Raw genomic sequence first — 20801 nt, forward strand, 5'->3', positions numbered from 1 at the left:
TTATCAGTTTCATTACTGTCAGATGTTACCCTCATAAAATAAGGTCATACTTACTTACTAACCAGACTTACTCTGAAAGCCTGGCAAAACTAAGGTTACCTGGCTTTTTAGGTTCTCGCTTGGGTGCCAAAACCAAGTTTACCAGGCTTTTCAGGTAACGTTTGCCCAAGCTTACCAGAAGTCTGGTAAAACCAGGTTTACCAGTCTCTTAACCCGACTTGCATTCAAACCACAAGGCTCTTTAAGGTCTGGTTGAATCAGACTTTTTACCAGGCTTTTGTTGTCTTAGTAAGAGCTATTGTAACCCAAAAAGAAAATTTGGGGTAATCACGCAGATCTCAGAGAGCAATAATAATTCCACAAAGCTGTAAAATACATAACAATGTATGGCTTTTTTCTCCGAATTGAAGCTTGTCTCTGAAAAATGCTTGATTTTCATTTTGGATTCCAACCACCCTTGCTAAGATCTGCCTATTTTGTGGTTCGAGTATAGTACAGTCGAACTTGTATATAACGGCCCTGTATTAAGCGGCCACCCTCTATTAAACGGCCAGTTTTCAAAGTCCCGATTTTTTCGCTCATACAAACGCTGTATTTGTTACCTGTATTAGGCGGCTACCTCTATTAAGCGGCCGCGGCCACCCTGAAGCAGTCCTATGTTTGTCTTTCTTTGTTATTTTTACCTGTATTAAGCAGCCACCCTTCAGTGGGAACTAAGCCATATGTTATTTTATGCGGTATTTTATTGTGCTTAAAATGCGACATGTACAAAGTTACTGTAAAGCCGCCGTTACACGTTGAAACTTTTAGCTGAAACTTGTGTGCAACGGCGCTGCGAAATAAGTTTCAGCAAGCGTTGCGCCGTGTAACATGGTCGGTTTCCTGAAACTTTTTCGAACTTCCGTTGCGAGACAAGTTTCACGAAAAGTAGAACCGCTTTCTACTTCTGCAACGGCTTGCAACGGTCTCAGCGGTGAAAAAACAAGAGTTTCACCGTGTAACACCACTTCGTGAAACTGGTCTCGTTCGCCGTTGCACACAAGTTTCAGCTAAAAGTTTCAACGTGTAACGGCGGCTTAAGCTGATACTCGGCCGTTTAGTATCGTTAACACTTTTCAGATGTCCGCAATGTACTGAAGTATAGTAACATATCACAAACGGTAAAACAAGTTTGTTTTGAATATGCTTCACTCTTTAGCTAGAAATTCCTCTTTAATTAGCTTGTTCCTCAGCCATGTGATGGAGAATGAATCGCCTTCAAAGATCACTGTCAGATGCTATAGAACATGCAGAACAACTACGGGCGTTTGCGCAGTACCATGGATAACAGGAATTGTCGTTGGCAGTGTCGACAGTTCACGACTTTGCTTAAAGTATTGATCGCTTGAAAGAGTGTTAATTGTCCTATTGTTTCCTTGCATGAAATATTTTTGTATGATACGCCATCAAAATTGACATTAGACCACGCCAAGTGAGTATTTTTAGCGATCCTGTATTAAGCGGCCAGTTCCTCAAGTCCCGAGTGTGGCCGTTATATACAGGTTCGACTGTATCATTAACCACTACCGTTAACACTGGATAGCAGGCTTAGAAGTCTAAAAAAGTGAAGGCAAGTTGCCAAAGATGAATTCTTGGCGCCATAATTTATTTTTAAAGAACGTTTTACATCCACAACCGGTAAAATATGATAAACGAATAATAAATTCAGAATAAGTCGTAAAAGTAATCCAATCCTTGTCCGATTTCCCAAACGGAGATTCCAACTTCCAATTCTCTAGCAAGGTCCAGCCGAACTTGTATGGACTAAAAAGGAGAAAGACATTTTAAGCAGATGGATTTCTTTGCAAGTATGTTGCAAGGTAAAAGGGGAAGTGTCACAGAGATTTGCTGTTATTTGAAAATCCCCAAAATGTTTTTGTACTAAAGGAAACCTCCACTCTTGAAATAATTTAACGTTAAATTGTTGAAAATACAGTCTCATTTCAAATTTCGTTGGAAAACATGGAAATAAGATGTTTTTGTCGGACAAAACAGGATTTGATTATCACCTATTTGCCTTTTAAATTTCCCGGGCGCGGCCATCTTGGGTTTCATGATGAAATACGGTTGCTCAATTGTTTCACACAAAAGAACTTCTGCTTACTAACAATAGCGGTAACCGATGACGTCATAAAATCCAAAATGGTGCCGTCCGGGAAATTTAAAAGCGAAAATAGGCGACAATCATATCTAATTTTTCAGTTAGCACACTTGATTGTTGTTTCTTCTTTTTAAGCTAAAATTTAGAATTTAGACACTATTTCCATCAATTTACCGTCCATTTGTTGTCGGAGTGGAGGCTCCCTTTAACAAAAGCCTAAACACTAAGTGGTCCAGTTTTGCTATAACGTACCACCTCAGTGTACTAAAACTGTCCTGATTGCGTCTGGCAATAAAGGAACTGGGATCGGAATGGATTGCAACTAAATTGCATATCACGTGAAACGTAGGTTTTTACGCGAATAAGCACAGCTAGCGACTCCATTCAACCGGAGTTATACTAAATAGGACTCAAGCGAAAAAAGAGCGATCAAGAAAAAATAAACAAGAAAAACAACAACAACAAACAAAAAAATATATTCGGTGTAAAATGTATTCGGTGCAAGGAAGAGAGTTTTATTTTTGCCTTGGTACCTTCAGTGTAGGGTAAAACACCACATGATTCAATCCAGCAGCGCTACAAATTGATAAAGACAAAGATGATAAATATGGAGCTTGCTAATCAAATAAATAAATAAAGTGTATTCAGTTAGTCACGAATATGGAGCTACAAAGAAACTACAGAGAAACTACACTGAGGCTGCTTAGCAAGAACTACACGGGAACTACGTACCGTGTAGGAACTACATAGGACCTATATTGACTGTTGTTGTATTTCTGGTTAATGGCAAAATAAATGAATGAATGTATATAGAAACTATATAGGAACTACATAGAAAAAACGACACAGGGACTATGTACCGTGTAGGAACTACATACAGTGTAGGAACAACCTTAGGAACTACACGTATATCCTAACTACTGAACATAGAAACTAATTTAGAACTGCCTAAGAACTACGTAGGAACTACCTTAGGTATTACATGTACATTGGACTTACACAGGAACTATAAAGGAAAAATCTGACCATGAGCGCCAGAGGAAACTCAAACCCACTAAACACCTTTATCGGTGGACTGCTCTAACTTCTTAGCGACTGGGAAACTCGTGGCGAGCTTGTAGAATGAGGTAGGAAGATCGAGTATCCTGCAGGTAAGTCGTTGTAGTTCGCCCGGATTGTGTTCAGAACGACACAAATCCAGCCCCCGTCAGAGACTCCATGAAAGGCACTTTCAAATTTGACTGCAAATACGACATTGAGTACTCGAACGGCTTTTCAAATCTGGTTTAAAATTTGAAAGTCGAAGTCGCACTCAGATCTGAACGTCCCCAGTCACAACCTCATTATGAAAACGAGGCTTCCCGCAACGTTTGCATTATGAAAATTCATACGCAAGAAAAAAAAAAATCACCGACATGAAAAGGTTTGCACTTAGCTTCGCTTTCGCAATGAGGTTCAAAACAACTCTGAAATTGACTATTTATCAACGCTTGTTCTTGGTGCTAGAATCCAGATTGTTTATCAAAAATATAAACTAACGAAACAGTTATATATGTTTCGAATATTTAACGTTATAAAGTTACCAGCCCGTCTGGTCAATGAAAAACTTGAATGGTTTAATTACAATGATTTGACTTACGTAAATTTAAATGAATGTTCAGCTACGCCATCCTCCCAGTTGAGTTTTTCCGTTTTGTGTTTCGTCAGCAGTTCGATATATCTAGAAAGAGAAACATTTTAGATCTTCACAGCGATGTCTTTACCATCCCCAGTGGTTCCACGTTCCACGCGCGTACAAATAACAAATCAAAATACAGACAAATGCGGTTTTTCCTCCACTTGAAAGCCAAAACTAAAAGCCGTTCCTGAAAGTATAAGTTGCTTACACGATCCATCTAACCCTTTAAAGTGCGACGCGCCTTACCGTGGCCACCCAACAAACTTTTTTTTACAAGTTAGCCAATCAGGATATCTTTCTCCTTGTTCATAAAATACAAAAAAGAAATGTTTTCAATAATTCGCTGCTGCGTCACTTGCCTGTTGGACTTTGCAAGGAGACGTGACCGTTAATCAAATTCGCGTATCTTGACTGATTGGCTAACTTGTAAAAAAGTTTGTTGAGTGGCCACCGTAAGGCGCGTCGCACTGTAAGCCCCAGCATAGCCTGAGTGCCTTTTTTCGCTGTTTGCCAGTATCTGCACGATCAAACAGCGAGCAACACACAAAACCCCAGGGAAACGCTTGCTACGCAGGCTAGCTTCAATACCAACATGTATATTCTCCACACTTCGTTTCACACAGTTCTTATGGTTCTGGTTGAGGGAATTTGTTTCACTGTCAAGATACTTTAGTTACATTTGATAATCGTTTCCTTTGTTCTCATCACCTTTATGCTTAATGAAGTAGTGATTTTGTAAGGAGAAATCAGGTTCTGGTCATTATTGAGGTTTAAAGGGTTAAAGCGAGAAAACCTGGCAAGTACAATCGTTAATTAAGGCACTGGTTATGAAACCAGTTGCCATGATTACAAGGGTGCTCAATTTATGTTGGAAGGGCCGCGATCGTGCACAATCCTTTGTTTTAACGTTCACACTACAGTTGAATTAGGCTGATTTAGCAACAGAACGGAAAGGCCGGTGGCAACGGCGCGTGCATCAAGAATGCCCATATATAGTCGAAATAGACCCGCATCCAGACTATTCCGCGCGCTCTCACGTCCTCAAATGACGTTCCCGTTCTGTTGCTAAATCAGGAACGTTTCTATTGGTCAGTTGCTCCAACACTTTCAAAATCTATTGTCGTCTGTACACTGTCAAGGCCAAAGTGCTAACAAAAGCATATAACAAAGAAATTTGTCAGGCTTCATAACCATCGTCTTTTATTAACTACGGCTTAATAATGGAAAACAACAACAGCTACAAATAAGCAAACAAATAAACAAGTACACACGAAACAAACGTTACGCTGCTGGACTCACCTCGTTCCCAAGATGGCTGCACAGGACAAGTTTTCATGGACAAGAAAAAGACAAAAAAATATAAGAACGTGGAGCAAACAAACTGAGCAAAACAAAAATATTATTTCAATATTCATACATACGTCCTCCTCCCATTGACGAGAAGTCTTGTCCATAGAAATTGAGACCCAGGAGGATTTTTGATCGCTGCTTGCCCTTCTCTGGACTCAGCGATAGAACACAGTCCTTCATCCATTGTAGAGGGGCATTTGGCCCTGGTCTGCAACAATCAGGGCATGTTCTTTTCTGTTAAAGCCAGTCTCTTTATTTCCATAAACTCCAGGGCCCACTTGTTCAAAGCCCGATTAAGATAATCCTGGATTAACGTGAACTTTGATTCAAGTTTAATTACTAATCGGTAAAAATTCTTTCAAAAGAGTTTTTGCTGTCAGTTTTGACTTAGACTTTTCTTTACCTTTACCTTGCAATTAGGCTTTAAAACCACTTTTCAAGAGGGAGATGAAAACCTCGATTAACTCTTAATCATAGATTAGCGTTAATCGGCTTTCGAACAACCCGGCCCAGCTAATTTAGCTGTTCGGTCTGGGCCAGGTTGTTCGAAGACCATTTAGCACTAATCCTGAGTTAACAGTGAACAAACCTATAAGTTGTCATAGTAGTTAACCTGGAGTTGCGCTAATTTGGCTTTGAACAACCCGGCCCTGGGGCCCGTCTCTCAAAGGTCCCGGTAACTTATCGGGCCCGATAAGTGTCTTTGGTGATAAATGTTTCTTAACAGAAGTCAATTTCTGTTAGCTTTGAATACTAAATTTTAAAATCTTATAATTCTATGAAAACATTGGCCAAGTACCATGTCTGTAATCACTGTGTAATCGGCGAAAAAACATTTCAAAATATGCTGATAGGGCCTGATAAGTTAACGGGACTTTCGAGAAACGGGCCCCTGGACATGACTGCACAGCAAGCAAAGCGAATGCGAACTCTAACTAGGAAAAGAACTAAAGAGAACACATTCTCGCATTCAATGGCTAACTATTAACTCGAGGTCTTCCAGTTAATCGGCTCATTTTGTTTGTCTCCTGGCAACAACTAATTTAATTAGCGAAAAGCAATCAAAGTTATCGACATCGACAACTATAACCGGTGTAACGGACACCCATCCATTTTTCTCATACAGTATTAAATTTAACGATTATAGTGTATATAGGGACACCAGTGCTATTTAGTCAGAAACAACAGTAATCTATTACCCAGGTGTTTCACTTTACAGAAGGTGTCTGGTAAAATCGGTGAGCTCAATACCAGTCGCGTCACCATCTTTGAGCGAATTTTCAAACCTCCGCTTTGTACGCGCACTTTTAGACGCAAGCTTTACAAAAAGTATATCTTGACACCTGTCGTCTATCTTTCTGTGAAAGTGGTTTCTTGCATAACTAGAAATAGATGGTAACCCTCTTTCAAGACTTTCAGCTGCTTTTTTAGATTTCTTGTAACTCCAGTAAGAAACTGCTCCCACCACTGTGATAGTACGATTAACTCTCACAACTACGTTTAAAAGAAGTAACTCCAACCAGTAGGGAGAATACGTATTTTGAGCTATACCTTCCGTGTGATGAGTAGTCATAAGTCATGAGACTGAAGCCATCCAATACTGGTGCCAGTAACTCGAAGTCGTGCTTGTCAAAAGAGCCTAGCTTCTTGCTGTCAGGACGAAACAAACGCGCGCTATAAATTCAAGAACGTTCTTTTTTCCCGATCAGTATTTCTCTTTACTCTTTCATCAGAAAAAGGGGTGTCGCCTACAAAACGGCTCCACTGCCCAAAGACGCCCTATCAAAGCATATAGAAACTTCAATTGAAATTTCCATAGCACATAATTCTATGACGAGATGATCAAATGCACTTGACAGCATGAGAACACTCTCCAGATCGAATTGGAGAACGTTCCAGAAACCAGAATTAGCACTTTTGTTCACGTTCCAAGCAGACAAATTAGTACTCCTGCCTCGCCTGTCCTCGTCACAGTTGCGAATGAGGCGCATTCTGTATTCTCAAAATTTTAGTCAATCTTCTCCAAATACGCCTCGAGAGGTATAAGAGTAGTGGAGGAGATAAATATTCGGAAACACTAGTTTCACTTACAATGTCTTCAGATCCTGGACATATATGAATGTAATTTTACGGAAAGCAATTACTGCTCTCCTGGGCCCAGTTGTTCAAAGCCCGATTAAGGTAATCCTGGATTAATGTGAACTTTGATTCAAGTTTAATTGCTAATCGGTGAAGATTCTTCCAAAAGATCTTTGTCACTCAGTTTCGACTTAGACTTTTCTAAGTCAAAACTGAGTGACAAAAATCTTTTGGAAGAATCTTCACCGATTAGTAATTAAAGTAATTTTTTTCAGTAAAAAAAAAAAAGCCTTGGACTTTTATTTACCTTTAGCTTGAAATTAGGCTTTAAAACCACTTTTAAAGACCGAGATGAAAACCTCGATTAACTTTTAATCCTAGATTAGCGTTAATCGGCTTTCGAACAACCCGGCCCTGGGGCTCGTTTCTCGAAAGTCCCGGTAAGTTATCGGGCCCGATACGTATAATTTTTAATGTTTTTTCGCCGATTACACCGTGGTTAGAGACATGATACTTGGCCAATGTTTTCATAGAATTATACGGTTTTAAAATTTAGTATTCAAAGCTAACAAAAATGGCCTTCTGCTAAGAAACATTTATCACCAAAGACACTTATCGGGCCCGATAAGTTACCGGGACGTTCGAGAAGTGGGCCCCTGGTCCCAAACATTTCAAGTTTTTCTTTCGCTGAAACAAGTTTGTTCTCTCGCCGCTCCGCGGTTCGTTTTTCTGCTTGACGGATCAACTTGTTTGAGAAGAAAAAAAAAAATAAACCTACAACTAACAACTTACTGTAACACGAAATCCCATCCTTCAGGATACTAAAAACTCCTTTGACGGTTTGTTTTTCATGTTTGTGACAAAAATGCACAACTGACATTTTCATAAAGGCATTTAGTGTAATTTTGACAACCAAACATAATTATTTATTGCATCTACCTAGCATAAAACGGAGGTGGAATGACCAAAATAATCTTCATTTTTTCTTTATGAAGAAAATCCGCCATCTTACTGACCAAAAGATACATGTCCCTGAAAAAAAAAGACATGATAACTGCATTATTAGACTGTAAAATGTAAATGTAATTTTTATTTACCCACGAAGTACCAAAGTCTCTAGGAGCTCGTTCAAAGGTGTCCGTGCGTTCCAGGTCGAATTGGACTTTGGAAAATGTTGGTTTTTATGGAGGGAGGAAAACCGGAGAACTTGGAGAACAACCGTTGGAGCAGGGACGAGAATCAACAACAAACTCAACCCACATATGACGCCGAGACCGGGAAACGAACCCGGGCCACATTGGGGGGAGGCGAGTCCTCTCACCACTGCGCTATCACTACTCCCTCGCTGTGGGCGGTTGCTCTTAAACACGGAGCGATCCTATAAAAGGGAAGGACACGCCCCCTTTGAAGCGCTTTGTTGGCTTCCAAACGCATCAGTATGATGGTGGATGACGTCGGTAACGGTCGAGGAAAAAAGAGAGAAGAACTATCGTTTGTAAAATCGAAGAGGGAGTCGATTTATCAATAAAAATAAGCTAAACGCCAACTATAAATCTTGTAAAACACCAGAAATTAGCGAGATTAACGATAATAACGGAAATAATCAAGTTTCGTTGCCGCAATCGAAAGATTATACGAAACTTACCTCGAAATTCGAAAACCTTCTACCAAATACACGGTACAAAGATCGAAACCATTATAAACTGAAGCCTGCGACGAACTGGACATCTGTATCCCTCCATCTGAACATGCCAATAACCAAAACTAGTCTGTGTTGTTCGCCAAACTGGCGGAATTTTCAAAATTTGGCAGATGTTTTCCGCTAAACGGCCGCTCGAGTCGTCATGATGGGTTCAAGTTCATTACCGCCTGTGTATCTATCGATCACGTACGTGAAAACTAACTCTACTAATCCGCTGGAAGTGGCAGTAATAAATTCTAAACTTCTATGCACAAGTCAAAAATAAAAACATCTAAACACATTTCGTACGTGATCATGCATATTTGCATAATTTGCCAATTCGAAAAATCACCAAAGATATAAACAAAACACGACCTGATGTTGCTCTCATGTGTCTTATGGATGAAATGATAATGGCAATGGCTCTCACATCAGTATTAAAATTAGCCAGTACTGAATATATTGTAAGTTTATACAGTAAGCAATAGAGAGGCCGACTTCAAAAAGATTACCAGCTCCGTCGTCTGGCGTGCGATCGCTCGCCGCTTGAGACACTTCACTTTTCTCCACCGTTGCCCGCTCCGTTGTTTCTTCTAGGCTTCGCTTCCGCGACTTTGTGTCTTTACTTAGCTTTCCCCCACTAAACGACACAAAGGATCGAAGCGATTCCATCTCGGAAGCCGGTTTCAGAAGAACAACCTATTTCGAGACAGAGTTTGTTTACGAAATTTATTTTATCCTAATCATTTCGGAAATATCTCGAAAGGATAAGATTTTACCAGCCGATAAATGAATTTCCGATCTCAAAATAGACGGATAACTTAACTTTCTAAATTCTTCTTCTGTAGCCATCAGTATTCGTTGGATTGATTTTGAACAAAATAATTCGAACTAACACAGCTTTTCCGCCGACTCGTCACGTCCTTTCGAATCGAAGTTGCGGGAACTTGAACGTGCTAAAATAAGACCTTTGGTAATCAACCAATCCGATACGCGCGTTTGGGATTTTTGATTGACAGTCTGAACCGTTCAGCCTGGTCTTATAGGATCGCTCCGTGTTTAATCATAACTTACATTGCAAAACGTACGAGCACAATTAAAGCCTTCTGCGAAGTTAGGTTAATGGCCTAATGTGCGCTGGGATTCAGAGGTCCATTAATATTTTAACTAGAAATACGTGACTCGCAAAACCTCGCGAAGCTGGGGCTGGGTGGAAAGCCCTCCTTACTCGTATTATAGCATCGAACGAGGAGATTAAAAGGCGCATAAGATTTTTTTTGATGAGCATGGTGTTTTCGTAGTTCCACGGGCTAGTTTGCGGTTGAAAATCTATTTCTGACGCGACGTAATGTACAACGGGCGTGCAGCGCTGTCGTGTTCGATGAATTTATTTCCCACAGAAAATTATTTACCGCGGCCACAAAACGGGTAATTTCTTTAATATATTCTTTCATAAAAAAGATTTCTAAAAGAGAGGGAAAAGATTCTGGAGAGATAGTTCTGTATCCAGTGAATATTGATGAACATCTGGAACATTACAGTTGAAATTTGATCATGCACACATATTTTTTTCGATGTATGCAAATTTTGCTTCAGACGACGCCAGACAGTCTGACGTCATTGTGCGGACACCTTCAAAGATACATATATATATATAAATATATTTTTCGCTCGAATTCGCGCGGCTTAGCTCCGCTCGGGCCGGCTCGGGCCGACAAATTTATTAACCTCGCTACGCTCGGGCCGGCGAGGAACAAAGCAAGTAACATATCGACCAACAAGAGAAAGTGTTTCATCCAATTTCCAAACACTGAGAAAAATGGTTGAAAAACGATGCGCAGCCGATTTTTTTTTTAATCAACTTGTTTGGAAATTGGGCGAGAGCAGAGACACTCTTTCAAGTGTTCGGTATAGCTTCTCAAACCATTTATTATTCTTGGAGAAAATCAAAGCAAAAGTTCACCAAATTTTATGATAATTAAAACCACATTTCCACACCTCCTTCACGGTAGTGTTTTCCTTTTTTCTTCTCTTCATGAAAATGAGTTTGAGAAAAGTTTTTCAGGCATGCTTTGACTTACTATTTTCTGTGTAGTTGGTTCGAAAATGTGTGATTTTCAGGGAACAATTTTATTTGTACGATTTGCTAAAGTTTCTCTGAAGTATGAATTAAGTCTAATCCGAGTTATGACTTACTTGCAGGCTGTGAAATACACAACATATTCGACTTGCATACTACACTTAAATACGCAAAATAGCTGGCCTGAGTTTGTCAACCTGACAACGTTTTTACGGCAATAGATTGGTCAGCCCATAGCCATGCACCTGGGTTCAATTTAATCAAACATTTACACTTCTAGTTTACAAGCTGGGTCGTTGGTCTTACATGCGCATAAAAAGTAACTCAATAAAGAATTCAACAGTCCTCGTTGAGGACTTCTAACATTAAGTGTTGGACTCGAGCGTGTATTAAGGACGGTGCCTACTAATATCAAAGTATTTTTGCGCGGTTTATGACTATGCAGGTAAAGCAGATTTTAGCAAGGGCTAGTGGAATCCAAAAAGAAAATTGGGGGTAACCACGCATTTTTTTAGAGATAACTAAACAACAATAATCCAAAAAAGCAGTAAAATACAAAGCAATGTATGGCGTTTTTTTTTTCCATATTGAAGCTTTATTATCTCTGAAAAATGCATGGCTACCCCAATTTTCTTTTTGGATACCAAAAGCGCTTGCTAAGTTCTGCTTTCTCCGCATAGTTTTGAACCACCCAAAAATATCCCTGTATTAGTAGGCACCACGCATAGGAAACCCGAGTATCTCAAGATGTGCAGAACGTATGCGCAGTAACAAAAGTAGGCACCGTCCCGATAGTAACTACTTAACCAAATTTACAGGACATGAAAATAAAGGAAATTATCACCAAATCCAAATTTTGTTGATTGTGAAACAAGTTCTCCTAACTAGTACCACAACAAATAGATAGAAACAGTGAAGAGAATTTGCATCTTGACATTGGAACTTACAGTGTAAAGGGTTAACTAGGGCCCAGATTGACAATTGAAACACGTGACAACGCTTTATTTACTAACTGACCCCTGAACTTACTCTTTATTATCTCCACTGTACTGACTCCACACCTCTAAAGTGAGACCATCAAAATTATTTGCCTGAAAATGCAAAGACAAAAAGGAAAATTTTGGGGTCAGCTATTTAAACGAAGGTCAGACGGCGCTTAAAGGGGAAGTATCACGAGAATTCGATGTCACTTCAAAACCCAAAAGTGTTTGTCTGTCAACAGAAACAAAAGTATAATTGTCTAGTTTTGTTATAAATTATCCCCCAGTGCAGTAAAACTGTAGATTAGTGCCTCTGACCAGGGACAGAATATGTCAGAATGAATTTAAACTTAAAAAAAATTTAGGCTAATGTGTTTCTAGTTTTCGCATTTTTGTTTCCAAAATGCGCTAGAACAGATAACGAGTTGTTCCTTTCAAGAATTGAGTTGATTTCCTTCTTCTCGTTGTTCTAGAATTATTTTGTAGCTAAGCTATTTTGTTGCCGGAGTCCTTGTTTCCCGACTGCTGGTCTAGGGTAACGCGGACTCAGGGAACAAGATTGCCGCCATCTTGCGTTCGACGTGTGGACGTCGCTGGCGCTTGCGTTTGCGTCGCACGGGTGAACCAGCCTTTATAGTTTTGTGCTTATAGCATTAATGAACTGATGAACTGGGGCAATGAACTTTACATGCACCATGTACTAACCTTAAGGAAAGAGACAATTGTGTCAATAAGACCTAGCATTGCAGTTTCACTTGAAAAAATTATGTGAAAATCATTGAATGCCCACTGGTCAAACAGTACTCTGGGAACTGAAACGATTAAAGTCACTAATATTAATTAATTATCAATTATAATAATTATCATAATGAGTATAACTGCCATTTCAAGGAAGCATGCCCAAGCGCATTCTGATAACTGGGTGGACAATTTTAGTTGATTTCATGTGACATCCAAGAATTAATGGAACATCAAACCAGTCCAGCCAATTCACTGCTATTGTTGGGAGGGGGGGGGGGGGGGGGGGAAGGAATCCCAAATTATAAAAGTGACGGGGCCTGGGGTGATTGTCGGGAATTTTTTAATTAACCCTAAAAGTTACCATAATTCTGTTTTGTGGACGTGGTCTGAACAATCATTTTCCCATAAGAGGTACCAAATCAGTTGACTGAGCATAAACTTGTCACATTTTTCGGCTCAATACCCTGAAAGGTACCACCATACCTCTGACGTAAGTCATTTTAGATTTTAGCATCCTAAGGGGTACCAAGCCTCAAATTTTTACCCTAACCAATAATTCCCCTCCGATCCCATTCCCCCCCCCCCCCCCCCCCCCACACACACACACACACACCACCCACTGGGACTTAATGGCTAATGGTTCACTGCACAGAGAACCCATTTTTTCACCTGAATGGACAGAAACAACGCAGGGCCACATCATTAAACTTTGGAGACAACAGCTCCTGCACAAATATTTAAGTAATACATGTAAATGTAAATTTACTTCTGTTATTAAATACCTAATGATCCTGCTGATCAGTGGAGATATAACTTAATGTTCCAAAAACGAAAATATTTATAATTTAAACAAATTATTCCCCCAAACAAGTAGGCAAATGTCAAAAGTAGCACATGCCAGTAATTTCCTGCAAAAGTTGCCAATGGAAACAAATTGGTGGTTTTACAGTAGTCATGTCACTGAAACTTAGGAGTGTCTATAGACTTTTTTTCACCTATTTTTACACGTTGTCCAGCCTTCCGTACATCTGCTATCCATCCTATATTGGAAAAAACATTAAAAGATAAACATTAAAATTAACAATTTTGGCTACAGTTAATGCTATAAATTTATTGTTAAAAAAAGTAGCACAAACCTTGATCAATGTCATGACCTCCTTCGATTGCAAAGTTTCCCGTTTTCCTGTTGAGCAGTAAGTCCACCTCAATTTACATGAACATTTATTTATTTTATTGATTTTGTTTCATAAGCTTGGCCTATTACATGATACAGAAAAATAAAGGAATAAGTATAATGCTGAAACAAGAAAATTTTAATAATAAATGCTTTGAATTTCTCCAAGAATTATTAATGGTTTCAGGGAAGCTATATCAAACACTCATAAGAGAGAACTTTTCATCCTACATGTACACTGTTTTTCCAAACACCTTGCACTTGGTTAAAAAAAAAAATGGCTGTGCCTGACAGTTTTCCAACCCACTTGTTGGTATTTGGACATCCGATGAAACACCCTTCATTGTGTTTGATAATTACATTATGCCAAAGTTATGTAGTAACTTAATTAAACAAGGGCTGCAGGAAAGAGGGGATTCTCAGCAACCAGCTGCTAAGTTTGATAGGACAAGGTAACATGTACATCCGAGAGTAGTCTCAGACCCTCGCAGATGCACTCTTCTGGCTTGTCACACAATCTTTCTTCCTTAGTGTCTGTTGGCGAGGAAAGATTGCGTGACATTAGCCAAAAGAGTGTCTGCGACTGAGGCTTAACGCTGTACAGCTGTATGAGGGATTCTGGCTTATGTTGGGGTGAAAGGAGGGGGTGGGTATATGTCAAGAGAGAGGAAGGGAAGAGAATGGGTGCGCAGCATTTCAGTTTACATGTAATTCTAACCTAATAAACAATTCTACGTTCTTATCAATTTTAATAAATAAATCAGTATACTCTTGTCTTTGTTATCCAGTAAACAGTTTTAATATTTTCATGGAATAATTAACACACTAGATGTAGATTTTTAATTAAATAAGTATTTGTTTATTATAATCTATAATCCATGCATTAATTTATTTAGTAATTAATTATAATAAGAGAGAATTCACGACTGACCTTCTTTTGACTTGAAGCCACACTGGAGAAACATAAGTAAACTTTGAACTGAATATTTTTGCAACATCATAGCCATGGGAATTCCACTAAAAAGAGAGGATTAAAATTAAACAAAAAAAAGTTAAAATAAGAAAAAAACAATAATTCAAATTACATTGTTTACCATTACTGACTGTAACAACTTTTAGGGACACAAATTACACCCTGAATACATGCATGTATTTTTTTTTTTTTTTTACTGCTCAAATCAAGAATCCACTGATCAGGTTCAGGTCTGGTTGGGTTTCTACCCCTTCTTTCTTACTATTCCCCACACCCTTCACTTCCAGACCCCTCCCCTTCTTAAAAGTATATGAAGTTCATACACCAATGTTCCTAAGTCTGCACACCCTTAGGATTATTACATGTTTGCTGGAGCTCCTTAAATTTGCTCCAGTCAAAAACTTGAGTTAAGTGAAGTTAGGCATACATGTAATTACCAAAGTTGGTTTGTTACATATTGTATATTCAACTAACAAAATGGCCTACAAATTAATTTTACTCCCTGCAATGATAATACCCTTTGTGTTGAGAATTAGAAAATTTGAATGAATAAATTTTACACATAAACAATTAATTCATGAAATTATAATTCAGATATGCATGACACAACCGCGCCTGATGGTACCTCTCATCAGACTGAGATTCTGGTGTTACTGTAGGAATGGAAAAATAAACTGTAGGTTTCACACTGGCCCACTTTAATATTATATTGTCAGCAAGAGAATATGATGTTTAAGGTCACTGATCATGCAGTATCATGGGCTACAATTCATGTATTGTGCAATTCCAGAAAATATCCATACTCCCCCCAGAAAGGGTTTTCTGTTTTGAAGCCCCCAACCCCCCAGGAAATTCCAGTTTAGCTTCATACTTTGCTTCAAAAATTTTGACTTTAAGACCTGTACAGGCCCGCAAATGATCCCGGCCCGCAAATGATCCCCGGACCGGAAATGATCCCCAAATTGGACCGCAAATGATCCCCGGACGGGAAATTATGATCCCCAAATTGGACCGCAAATGATCCCTGACCGGATTTGGTCGCCTCATCAATAATTATAGAATGGAATGGACTCGGGAATTTGGACATTGCATTTAAACTTTATATACTTCATGTTTTTTTTCTTATAACGCAACAATCATTTTATTTAAACGCTTTGCATACAAATTTTACTAGTTTAAAAATTACAATGTAGCTGTTTAGTGGAACCAAAAAAATCAATTGTCTTATAAACTGGAACATACATGTATAATTTTTACTTGTACGACTACAACGCCAAAAATGGGTACGAATTGTAACAAAATCCTGTATATATATTTTTTTAAATAGGCCTAAAAATACGAAATGAATCTTAACCGTGCAACCGAAAGGCCGTTAACTGGAACAAATATCAAACAAGTCCATTGAAACTGTTTTTGTTTTGGTTATTTTTTCGATACGTCTGTGAAACCCAAGATCAAATGAGAACAAGCGGAGACGAGAATTTAAATACTCTATGCAAACACAACAAAAATTAAGAAGCGGGTCATTGATGACTTCAGCAAGTTTTTTTTTTAAAAAAAAGAAGACTGAAATTGAATTGCCTGTTTAATGACGATTTAATGGCAATCAGCAAACTCAACCGCACCATTTTCCCAAAGAAACCTCGTTTGAATTACGAACTTAACTCTGTTATAGCTGTCGCTTTCGCAAGTGAATCCCACATGCACAGGTGGTCCTAGCTCAAGCTGTGAGCGATGATCATCTCGTGACGGTCTCTTGTGCAATTATAGCGTCACGGCCCAAGTATGGGAATGTTTTCCCATACTTGCGCCGTGACCACTATTGCACTCTATAATCGGGTTTAGGAAGTAGAAATACTGTAAAGTTCTTAGAAGCAAGGGATGTCACTTTTATTAAGAACTTTACAGTATTTCTTCTTCGTAAACCCGATCGTAAATATTCCCATACAAACTGTCATATTTTCGCAGTGACAGCTATTGCACAAGTGATAATCGCTCACAGCTTGAGGTTGGGCCACCTAAGCGTATGTTGGACTGTCGAAAGGGTTCCGATAAAGTTTGTTAATGGCACGACCTAGATCAAGGAGAAAAATTTAATTTCGTTTTAAAAGTTAAGTATCTTATCTAACATTTCTAAAACAGAGTTTTAAAATCTTGAAGCAAGAGCGAATTGTGAAGGAAAATGTATTTTCAAATCAAAGGTTTCATAATCTCCGAAACTGACACGTTAAAATCAATAGCTTTTATTTTTCGTCCAAAAAGTAAATAAATTATTGCCAGGTTAATTTTGTCTTTTAGCACAGTACGTTTACCGGTTTTTATTGTCGTTATAAAAGCCTGAGAAATTTGTCTTTTCCTCATATATCCGTGAACTGGCATGGAGTCCAGGCCATTCCCTCGTTTTTGCAGTACATTTTACTAGAATCACTTCCGGTCCGGGGATCATTTGCGGTACAATTTGGGGATCATTTCCCGTCCGGGGATCATTTGCGGGCCGGGATCATTTGCGGGCCTGTACAGACCTTCCCCATAGAAATTTCCGATGACTTTCCGTGGGGTGGGTATGGATTTTTTCTGGAACTGCACAACAAATAAATTTCACTTATAAAAATGTGAACATGCCGGACTTACCGGTGTGACATACACCAAAACATCCCTTTCAAAGTTAACTTCTGTGATATTTTTGTAATATGAACTGTGAAACTTGATGATATCTCTTGTCCTGGCATTTTCTACCACTAAGCCCCTGGCAGTGACATTAGCATCTGGACGAGTCTATAGTGAAAAAAATAATAATAATATCATGATCTACACTGTATATTGTACTATCAGTAACTGAGTAATTTAAGGATGCCTCCTTCCCCCGAAGAAAATCTTTCAAGGATCTTTAAGGATCCTTAAAGATCGGTATCAAGGATCTTCATGACGATCCTAATAAAGATCTCCAAGGATCTTCAAAAATCTCACCAAAGGTCTTCAAGGATCCTGCAATTTCTTGCTTAGATCATCAAGGATCTACAAGCCAGGATCCTTTAACGATGTTTGAGGATCTTCAAGGATCTTTAAAGATCTTCCCAAGATCTTGGAAAGATTCTCAAGAAATTTGAAAGTACCTGGCATATACCACATTGTAATTTTAAACCTTCTGTTAATGGTCTCTGACACCATCCAGGAACTGGGATAGTGGGGGGGGGGGGGGGGGGGGGGCTTATAAACGCCTTTTGGCTTATAAAAGCCAAAAGAAAATACATAATACAGTAAAAGATATGGGATTTCGGCTGACTTGGAACCTGTGCATGATTTTCAAAATTTCCCATGACTTTCATATAAAGTTAATATAGATTACAATCAATAATTGATTATTATTACATCTGTTATTCATCTTACTGTAGTTATGGATCAGTAGGACCTAAATTAGCGCTACTGTAATCTTGTGTAATTAGAAATTCTTCTCAATTGTCATGTGCAAATTATTTTGATAATTTGCATTTTGATTAGAAGCCAGTTTGTATAACAATTTAAAATTTTGTTTTCGGGCTATCACCTGGTCCCTACATTTGATAAAACTAAGTCTTAGGACAAGTTTCTGTTAAAATACACAATTTTTCTGTCAAAAAAAAGATATCCAACTAATATGGATTAACATATAGAAGTTCAATCAAGGTTCCTGTTAAAAAACACATTTTTGCTGTCAAAAAAAAGATTATCCAACTAACATAGATTGCGTTATAGAGGTTCAATCAAGGTCAGCCAACATCATAAGCATTTACAGTAATATTTGCCGTGCTTCAGTTGCCCTCCCCTGCCTCTATGACCCAATCAAGATAGCGTTAAAAAAAAAACATGAAAAGTTAGGTATTATTCATTACAGTACCTCCAAAAATAAAACAAAGCAATTTACCCAAGAAAGGTAGACTCTTACAAGTTCTTTTGTAGTTCCTGTTTTTTATATTTTAAATAATCTCCATCTTCCAATATCTCCTCCAATATTACCTAAGACTAGGGACATCAATGAAACTTCTCTTTTGAAAACCTATTTGCATAAAACTTTGTTGGTGTCCGTTTCTCTGAGTCCACCTGCTGTTCAAGAAAACTATAAAAGAGTCGCCCATGGAATAGTCACAAGAAATGAAAAAACAAATTGTTTTAAGTATCTAAAAGTAGCAATCAAAGGACAGAGTTTTTTTTTTTTACATCTTCTGACCATCTGACTGGTCTTCAAAGAGTTTAAAGCTGTCAGAGAGAACACCTGTTTAAATTTGACTTTTAAAGTTTGCATTCATTAACTGTGGCTTCTTGAAATTATAATTTTGTTTAGAAGAATATTGGGAGCGAGCAACAATTTCTTTGCCTGGCGTTCAAAGGCATGCATTTAGCTGATTCAAATAAAATAAGAACCTTAATAACGAAAAAAAAAGGTATCTTCTCTCTTCCCAAGTTTTATAGAGTCACTGTACTGGAATAAGTGTAGCTTGTTAAGGTTATCTCAATGCAATAATAACATTCAGTGTGATCGAGGATAAGCTTAAATTAAAAATAATAAATAAAACATTTCTTCTTCCGTTAGTCACTGTACAACACTCGAGAACTTAAAGCTCCGTTTAAAAATGGTGACCTCGATGGTTTGAAGTTTGTATTTATTTATTATTTTTGAGCCAATTGCAAGAGCGTGTAGCTCTATTTTGGCGTACAAATCTACAAGTGATTACCAGGCGACTTTCTAAAGCCAACACTTCCCAACTCATCTAAAGCTTCAAAGATTTTAGGAGCTCTAGATAATTGCTTTCAACAAAAACAATAAACACATTAAGCTTACCGTTCGACTTTGTTCTTTATTTTTCTTACTCTTCTTGTCTTTCTTGGACAATGTGCCAGCAACGTGCGACACATTTGATATCCAACAAGTTGCTAGCAAGCAGAGTAGAGCTACAAATAATATTCTCTGCATTCTAGGCGAGAGATACAATATCAACGACGATAATCCGTTGTCTGTCCGACGCCACCGTTAATATGGAAACTGTGTGCGCCGTGTTAATATTAATAAAAATACAGTTGTTTGGGGATGTGGTGAGTTGAAGAAATTATTGATTGTGAGTAAATGAAGCATTAGCGCAAAACAGTCGATTACCGCTGTACAGCGGGAACACACTTGCCAGGCTCCTGCTTGAGTTGTGGGAAGGGAGGGATGGGAAAGTTTTTCAACGACAGGGAGTATAGCGGGTACGAGGAGTTGAGGACTGCTATACATTATTTTATCCATAATGGCTCCTGATCTTAGATATCATTGTATTCATTTAAAAAAAAAACGCCTGGCCCCGGTTCAGTTCAACTGCGGATAACGCCCGCCCGGTGGATAAATCGCTATCCAGCGCCGGATAAAATATCAGCCAACGAATATACGTCTTATCCACTGGATAGCAACTTATCTGCTGGATAAAGTTATCCGCTCTTTGAACAACCGGAGCGAAAAGGACGCGCATGGCTATGATCATGCGCAAGGGTTTCGAAAGTTCCGTTAACTAATACTTGATCCTAAGCTGAATTCAACCCTCCCACAGTATGTTACATTGTAAAGGGGTACTATTTTGTGTAGAAGGTATATGAAAGGGTTCGCGGCCTTTCCTGTCCAGAATGGTCAGTTTAAAAGGGGAAGGATTTAGATCTTAGAGCGGAGCCCGTATAAAACTTTGTTGGGTGCCCTGCAGAGTCGTAACTAAGTTTAAAATAAAAAAAAGAAGAAAACGAACTGAAATTGACACTTAGTGAATTAAAAGCTAGCAACTCGACAAGATGGCCGAGGTCGCGTTATCAAAATAATTATCTTACTTTAATTTTTTATTTAAATTTATTCCCAAAAGGATTCAAAACACTAGAATTTGATGCAAATGTCAGCGTTTAGAGATGTTTATTATTTATTACAGTAGT

General features: G+C 38.5%; 1 protein-coding gene across 1 annotated transcript; it reads right to left on the reverse strand.

The window, feature by feature from the left end:
- Positions 1-1624: 1624 nt before the first annotated feature.
- Positions 1625-19965, reverse strand: LOC146450678 (chitinase domain-containing protein 1-like). The gene is made up of 14 exons (XM_085100109.1): positions 19693-19965; positions 17508-17651; positions 14835-14920; positions 13866-13912; positions 13725-13769; positions 12694-12800; positions 12038-12099; positions 8187-8279; positions 6720-6818; positions 5240-5376; positions 5118-5133; positions 3780-3860; positions 2674-2716; positions 1625-1803 (listed from the first exon to the last, which is right to left on the reverse strand). The coding sequence occupies exons 1-14, from the start codon at positions 19822-19824 to the stop codon at positions 1705-1707; spliced, it is 1191 nt and encodes a 396-aa protein (XP_084956235.1). The 5' UTR covers positions 19825-19965; the 3' UTR covers positions 1625-1704.
- Between the last annotated feature and the right edge of the window lie 836 nt (positions 19966-20801).

This window comes from Pavona decussata, unplaced genomic scaffold, assembly GCF_977016875.1.
Source record: "Pavona decussata unplaced genomic scaffold, jaPavDecu1.1 SCAFFOLD_433, whole genome shotgun sequence".
In the NCBI taxonomy this organism is placed as follows: Eukaryota; Metazoa; Cnidaria; class Anthozoa; order Scleractinia; family Agariciidae; genus Pavona; species Pavona decussata.